General features: G+C 58.5%; 2 protein-coding genes across 2 annotated transcripts; both read left to right on the forward strand.

The window, feature by feature from the left end:
- Positions 1–582: 582 nt before the first annotated feature.
- On the forward strand, positions 583–3,530 carry LOC122160876 (flavin-containing monooxygenase 5-like). Its single transcript, XM_042819827.1, has 8 exons — positions 583–745; positions 958–1,146; positions 1,220–1,382; positions 1,592–1,734; positions 1,859–2,058; positions 2,168–2,517; positions 2,638–2,710; positions 2,827–3,530. Exons 1-8 carry the CDS (start codon positions 614–616, stop codon positions 3,164–3,166), a joined length of 1,590 nt encoding a protein of 529 aa, XP_042675761.1. The 5' UTR covers positions 583–613; the 3' UTR covers positions 3,167–3,530.
- Positions 3,531–4,039: 509 nt separating this feature from the next.
- On the forward strand, positions 4,040–7,411 carry LOC122160878 (flavin-containing monooxygenase 5-like). Its single transcript, XM_042819831.1, has 8 exons — positions 4,040–4,298; positions 5,087–5,275; positions 5,349–5,511; positions 5,794–5,936; positions 6,075–6,274; positions 6,348–6,697; positions 6,856–6,928; positions 7,011–7,411. Exons 1-8 carry the CDS (start codon positions 4,119–4,121, stop codon positions 7,366–7,368), a joined length of 1,656 nt encoding a protein of 551 aa, XP_042675765.1. The 5' UTR covers positions 4,040–4,118; the 3' UTR covers positions 7,369–7,411.
- The last annotated feature ends 308 nt before the right edge of the window (positions 7,412–7,719 follow it).

The raw sequence follows: 7,719 nt of genomic DNA on the forward strand, positions 1-7,719 counted from the left end.
TTGCATCTAAAGCTGCTGTGCATAGCTTTACAATTCTTTTCCCTCCCGCAAGCTTTTCCATTGCCCAGGGGTGACAGCTTGCCCCATGGCACCCATATAGGATGCAATAAGTGCAGCAGAAGGCATGGCATTGGGCATGTACTGAGCAAGTCAGGGGCAGAGTCCAGGTCTTGAGGACTTTTGGCCCCTTTTCCCACTGCCAAGGGCAGTGCAATGGCAAGCTGTGCAGCAGTTTCGCAGCACAGCTGGAAACCAGCAACCTTAGTGTAATCAGGGCTGGGCTGATCCCAGAGGAGGCAAAAGTCCAAGGGAGTGATTGATTGTACTGCATGCATGACACAGGGCTGGGCTGCCCCTCACCCCCTCACCAGCCCCAGATACCCCAATAGCGTTCCCTCTCAAGGTGTCCCCTCGCAGGGCTCCCTGGTTGAGCACTGGGACAGCTCCTGGCGCAAGCCGCTGATGGAAAAGCGAAGCGCCAGAACGTGCCGGGCGCTGGCTTCCTGCCACAAGGCCCCCGTGGGAGGAGTGACGGCGGGGGTGGGTACGCTGTTCTCCGCCGTACGCCATAAATCCAGGCTGCACTGGTCGCGGCAAAGCATCGGAGGGCAGCATGGCGAGGCGGGTGGCCATCATCGGTGGGGGCAGCAGTGGGCTGTGCGCCATCAAAGCCTGCCTGGATGAAGGGCTGGAGCCCGTCTGCTTCGAGAGAAGCGGGGACATCGGGGGGCTATGGAGGTTTGAGGTAAGCCGTGCCGGCTGCAGGCTCTGTGTTGTAGCTGTCACCAGGGGAAAGCGGCCATGGTGGGATTGTGGAGCAAGGGCTGAACACACATCTGCCCCCCATCCCAGCGGGTCCTGGGGACCCTCGCTGGCAGCAGAACTCCCCCAGCCCTATTGCAAGGCAGTGACCTGCCATGGGGCAGGCCATCAGGATTCTGAGCCCCGTGCCTGCAGGAGAAGCCTGAGGAGGGCCGCGCCAGCATCTACCGCTCCGTCATCATCAACACTTCCAAGGAGATGATGTGCTTCAGCGACTTCCCCATCCCCGACGACTTCCCCAACTACATGCACCACTCCAAGATCATGGAGTACTTCCGCATGTACGCGCGGCGCTTCGACCTGCTCCGCCACATCCGCTTCAGGGTGAGCGCCGGGGGCCAGGGGGCAGCACGGGGACGGGGCCACAGGGACGCTGACATCTGCTCCCCCCACCCAGACCAGTGTGCGCCGCGTGGCCAAGCGCCCTGACTTCGCCACCACGGGCCGCTGGGAGGTGGAGACCGAGAGCGAGGGCAAACAGGAGTCAGCCATCTTCGATGCCGTGATGGTGTGCACCGGGCACCATTGTGAAGCACACCTCCCGCTGCACACCTTCCCTGGTATGCTGCCGTGTGCCCCTGCCATGAAAGAGCCCAGGAAGCTCTGATGTTTCTCCTCTTTGCTTTTCTTCCCAGTCCCATGCGTTTCCCTGCTGAGTTCAACCCCCTGATGGGTCTGGCAGAGCTCCTCAAAGATCTTGCTTCATTCTTCGGAGGCGGCCCTCCAGCCCAGGCTAGGGAAGTGCAGCATTCCTCCTCCCTCCCCACAGGCATTGAGAAGTTCAAGGGCCGCTATCTCCACAGCCGTGACTACAAGGAACCCCAGGAGTTCATGGACAAGAGGGTCGTTGTCATTGGGATTGGGAATTCAGGGTCAGACCTGGCCGTGGAGATCAGCCAAGCAGCCAAGCAGGTGAGCAGCAGCAGGAGGGGGGAATTCCTAAGGACACCCCCATGCCAGGGTGTCTCCTCAGGACTGTCCTTGGTGTCCCCGTGACTATCACACCAATAAGGAAACAACTTTCTTCCTCACCCAGGTCTTCCTCAGCACCCGCCGAGGTGCATGGGTCTTGAACCGCGTAGGACAGCAGGGCTACCCCATAGACACCATCATCACCACTCGCATGAAGATAATCTTGAAGTATCTGCTGACCGCCTCCGTAGCAAGCGACTACACAGAGAAGCAGCTGAACATGAGATTTGACCACATAAACTACGGCCTGAAGCCAAATCACAGGTGCCAGCAAACACATGCTCCGACCATGTCTATTTCTGGGGCTAAGCATCCTCAGAGCAGGATGCTGCACAGACACCTCAGTACCCTGATGGCTCCTTCTGTCCTCCAGGGTCCTCGACCAGCACCCAACTATCAATGACGACCTGCCCAACCGCATCATTTCAGGCAGGGTGCAGGTGAAGCCGAACATCAAGCAGTTCACGGAAACATCTGCCATTTTTGAGGATGGCACTAAGGAAGACATAGATGCTGTAGTCTTTGCCACTGGGTACAGCTTCTCCTTCCCCTTCCTTGAGGGCTACGTGAAGGTGGTAGAGAACCAGGTCTCTCTCTACAAGTATGTGTTCCCTGTTGACCTGGAGAAGCCAACACTGGCTTTCATTGGCTACATCCAGCCTCTGGGAGCCATCATGCCCATCTCAGAGATGCAGAGTCGCTGGGCCACCCGTGTCTTCAAGGGTAAGTGAGACAAACTGTCCCCTGAGACTGCAGCTCTGGAACCGGGTCAGATGGTGTCCAGCCATCTGCCTCCTATGCCTTTGGTACTGCAGCCCCCTCACACAGCGCTCTTCTCCCCAGGGCTGAACAAACTGCCACCCAGGCACAACATGGAAGCTGACATCAAGCACAAGAAAGAGGAGATGGCTAAGCGGTAAGGCCCCACCAGGACCCAACTGGGATGGGGCAGCAGCCTGTGAGGGCTTCTGGTGGGTCTCATGGCCACGTCCCACCAGAAAGCAGGGTCCAGCCCGCTGTCCCTGCCCACAGGTACGTGGCCAGCCGGCGGCACACCATCCAGGTGGATTACATTCCCTACATGGACGAGCTCGCCAGCCAGCTGGGTGCCAAGCCCAACCTGCTGATGCTCTTCCTCACTGACCCCAAGCTGGCAGTGGAGGTGCTGCTGGGGCCCTGCACGCCCTACCAGTACCGCCTGCGTGGCCCAGGTGCATGGCAGGGTGCCCGGGCGGCCATCATGTCCCAGCACCAGCGCATTGTTCAACCCCTGCAGACACGGCATGTGGAGAAGCACACCTCCACCATGCCATTCCTCCTCAAGCTGGCTGGGGCCCTGGCAGTCTTCGCTGTCATCTTTACCTACCTGTAGGCTGCTGCACTTTGCCTGGTGGGGTTGGTAATGCTTGGGAGGCTACACAATCCCACAGCAGTCATGCCCCTCACATCAAGGGAACTCTCCGCTTGTTGGCACAGCCCCACACAATGAGTGTACTGCACCACACCCTCCCAGGTGGGGCAGACCCAAAAAGTACCCGGTGGCAACCCTGGGATGAAGGAAAAACCCTTTCTCATGTGGAGGAATGCCCTGTCCTGTTTAGGTATTGCTGTTGGCTGAGCATAGGCCCTTCTGTCATCTGTAATTCCAACCTGCTTCCACTGATTACATTCATATGGTTTCTACACAGCAAAGGTATAGCAAAGTTTCTAATCAGATTAAAGTGTTTTCAGCAAAACCAGGTGCCTGTCCTGTTACTCACATTCCCCTGTGTGCTGAGAATACACATGGGATGGGGTCTGCATGCATGCACACACATGCATACATCTGCAGCAAAGCAGTCTTGCCTGCGGTACATGCAGCTGGAACAGATCCCGGAGATCACATCAGCAAGATCATTCCCATCCCTGTAACACATACGTAGCACCCCAGAGGACAGCAACTGGGGACATGCGTTGGGGCCTGGAGCGTTGCCAGCTGTTCCAGGCTGCCATGCACCAAGGCTGGCACTCATGCCTGGAGCATGCCCTCTGTTTTGTTTTTCACATAGTGACGCTAAAATTTGGAGTATGGCCACATCTCAGCCCCCACACCCAGGAAGTTGCTGAGGCAGGCTTCAGCATCATTACGTGCTTAGAGGAAATAATGAGCCCTTTGCGAAGGGCGGGCAGGAACCTGTAGATCATGTCTAGATGAAACATCTCGTGATGCCTCAGTTGACCTCAGCCATCCACGCTGAGAAACAGGGACACCCAGCACAGCTGAGCGACACCAACCGCGTCCCTCCCGCGCCACTCACCAGAATCAGTGACCTCCTGTGTGCCCAATGGCACAGCCTCCCCTGCCACCACTGCTGTCTCTGCTGCCAGACATGGCTGCCCAGAGAGTAGCCATCATCGGTGCTGGCGCCTCCGGCTTGTGCGCCCTGAAATGCTGCCTGGACGAAGGGCTGACCCCCACCTGCTTCGAGAGGAGTGGGGACATCGGGGGGCTGTGGCGGTTCGAGGTAAGCACCATGCTGTACCGAGCTGCCCTAGGCAGCAGCACAGACAGGATCGCTTACTGGCAGCTAATGAAGCACTGCTGGGAGACCCCCTTGGCACAGACTGGGATGCTGGCAGTGCAGGACTGGTCCTGCCCAAGAAGCCACTGCTGGGGCTAGCTGTCAGCCGAGGCTTGCTTTCCTGCCTCAGGGTGAATGTTTCCCATCCCTTCCTTCCCAGCCCGTCCTGATCCCATCCATACCTCCCATTGGTCCCACCTGCCCTCCTCCCCCACCCCTGCAGCTGCCCCACTGCCACTGGCATTACCTTCCTATCCTTCCCAGCCCCTTTTTTCTATCAAAGTCCTGCCTGCTCCTCATCCTTTACCTCTCCTACCTCCTACACATAGGCACAGGTTGCTGCCTTTGTTCTCCCTGCCAAGGGAAAGCCCCAGAGCTTGTTTCTGCATTCACCAAGCGAGGACACTGTCTCTTCTTCCCAAGAAGAGCCAACCTGACATGCTCTGCTGCCCTGCCCAGCCTTGCAGTGAGCAGGACAGCTGGGAAATGCTAAACAGTGCTAGCATGGGGTTTGGAGCTGCCTGGCTAACACAGTGGTGGCTTTGCCCATTGATGGAGCAGAGTTAATGCATGAGAGCCACAGGCTGAGCTGCTGGGGCAGATATCAGAACTGAGCTGAGCTGGCACAACGGCTCAGTCTTGTGGGACTGATGGGATAGTCATATCACAGGTAGGTTTGGGACCGCCACACGTTCCCCTTGCCACCACTGAGCCATGTCCCATGCCTGCAGGAGAAGCCTGAGGAGGGCCGCGCCAGCATCTACCGCTCCGTCATCATCAACACTTCCAAGGAGATGATGTGCTTCAGCGACTTCCCCATCCCCGACGACTTCCCCAACTACATGCACCACTCCAAGATCATGGAGTACTTCCGCATGTACGCGCGGCGCTTCGACCTGCTCCGCCACATCCGCTTCAGGGTGAGCGCCGGGGGCCAGGGGGCAGCACGGGGACGGGGCCACAGGGATGCTGACATCTGCTCCCCCCACCCAGACCAGTGTGCGCCGCGTGGCCAAGCGCCCTGACTTCGCCACCACGGGCCGCTGGGAGGTGGAGACCGAGAGCGAGGGCAAGCAGGAGTCAGCCATCTTCGATGCTGTGTTGGTGTGCACCGGGCACCATTGTGAAGCACACCTCCCACTGCACACCTTCCCTGGTATGCTGCCATGTGCCCCTGCTCCAGGAATCCTCTTCCCCAAGACTCTTCACAGCCCTGTCCCTTCTGGCTGAGCCCTGATCCCCAACTGTGGTTGCTCCCTTCATGTCAAAAACCTCAAAGCCAAGCAGGGTCCTGAAGGTGACACCAATCATCTCCCAGGCTGGAGATGCCACCACCTCCCTGGGCACCATCCCTAGGCAGTTCCCACTGGGCTCAGCCTGCTCCCAAAGCACATACCTAGCCCAAGAAAAGGACAGCCACCCCTACTCTCTCTTGCAGGACTAGACAAGTTTGAAGGCTGGTACCTGCACAGCCGGGACTACAAGAGCCCGCAGGCCTTTGCGGAGAAGCGGGTCATTGTGGTCGGCACCGGGAACTCGGGCATCGACATCGCGGTGGAGCTGAGCCACGCAGCCAAGCAGGTGATGTCCCAAGACAACCAGGCTCAGCATGCCTCTGCTCCTTGCTCCCAGCCTGTTTTTACTCCCAGACCACGCAGGTCTGCTGAGTTTGGGCCAGCACTGCAGTTCAGATTAAACGTCCCTTCTCACTTCTACCAGGTGTTTCTCAGCACCAAGCGTGGGACATGGGTGATGCACCGGGTGGCAGAAGGTGGGTACCCCTTTGACTTCTCCTACCTCAGCCGCTTCACCCAGCTCCTCCAAAGCATGCTGCCCCTCTCTGTGAGCAACTTCATGGTGGAGAGGAAACTCAACATGCGCTTTGACCATGCTCTCTATGGTCTGAAGCCGAAACACCGGTGAGTGTTTGCGGCAGCGTTACGGGGACCTGCCTGCATCCGGCCCTGCATGAACTCTGTTTGTTCTCGGCAGGGTCTTCAACCAGCACTTGACCATCAACGATGACCTGCCCAACCGCATCATTTCAGGCAGGGTGCGGGTGAAGCCGAACATCAAGCAGTTCACAGAAACATCTGCCATTTTTGAGGATGGCACTAAGGAAGACATAGATGCTGTAGTCTTTGCCACTGGGTACAGCTTCTCCTTCCCCTTCCTTGAGGATTCTGTGAAGGTGATGGAGAATCAGGTCCCCCTCTACAAGTTTATGTTCCCAGCTGACTTGGAGAAGCCGACGTTGGCTTTCATTGGCTACATCCAGCCTCTGGGAGCCATCATGCCCATCTCAGAGATGCAGAGTCGCTGGGCTACCCGTGTCTTCAAGGGTAAGTGAGGCGGGCAGGGAATTTATTTCCTTGCCTGTGCCTCTCTCTTGCCCATGTTTCTTTGTCCAAAGGCTTTCCTGCGCCACAGAGGCCATGCTGGGTGCAGAGGGGCATGTTTGCTGAGAGCAGATCTCTCTCTCCTTCTCCTTCTTCCGTAGGTCTGCACAAGCTGCCACCAGCCAGCACCATGCTGGCTGACATCGCACAAACCAAGGACAAAATAGCCAAGCGGTAAGGGCCCTGTGGGTCACTAACCCTGCCACCACCTCGTCAATGCACACACAGTGAGCCAGCCCGCTGTCCCTGCCCACAGGTACGTGGCCAGCCGGCGGCACACCATCCAGGTGGATTACATTCCCTACATGGACGAGCTCGCCAGCCAGCTGGGTGCCAAGCCCAACCTGCTGATGCTCTTCCTCACTGACCCCAGGCTGGCAGTGGAGGTGCTGCTGGGGCCCTGCACGCCCTACCAGTACCGCCTGCGTGGCCCAGGTGCATGGCAGGGTGCCCGGGTGGCCATCATGTCCCAGCACCAGCGCGTTGACCAGCCCCTGCGAGGCACGGCCAGGCACCCAGTGCCACGCTGCAGCTCTGTGCCACACATCTTCAAGGTCTTCTTCAGCCTCGGACTGATCGTGGCCACGCTCATCTACGTCTCTCTGTCCCCTTAGCCCCAGTGAAGGGGGCTGCTGGACATCGCCTTCCTTTCCTTGGGGTGTCAGTGCTATTGGGAAGGGCTCAAAAAGCTCTGCTGGATGCGGGGTGGCATGGGGAATTCTCTCCCCGAGGAAAAAGGCAATAAAGTTCGTCCCCGTTCCCCGGGGCGAAGGGTCAGGCTCTGGTCCGTCCTCACGAACCTCTGCACCCCGCACACATCGCACAAGACAGATGTACTCGCACCACCCACAGCAAAGATGGCCGCCCCTCCCGGAAGTCACACCGCCCTCAAACAAAATGGCCGCTCAGTACCATAGAGAGCAGCGCGGGGGCGGGCCAGAGCGCCCCGCAGAGGCTGGCGGTGG

This window comes from Centrocercus urophasianus, unplaced genomic scaffold, assembly GCF_019232065.1.
Source record: "Centrocercus urophasianus isolate 14NV4802_14NV808 unplaced genomic scaffold, USGS_Curo_1.0 seq_18, whole genome shotgun sequence".
Lineage (NCBI taxonomy): Eukaryota > Metazoa > Chordata > Aves > Galliformes > Phasianidae > Centrocercus > Centrocercus urophasianus.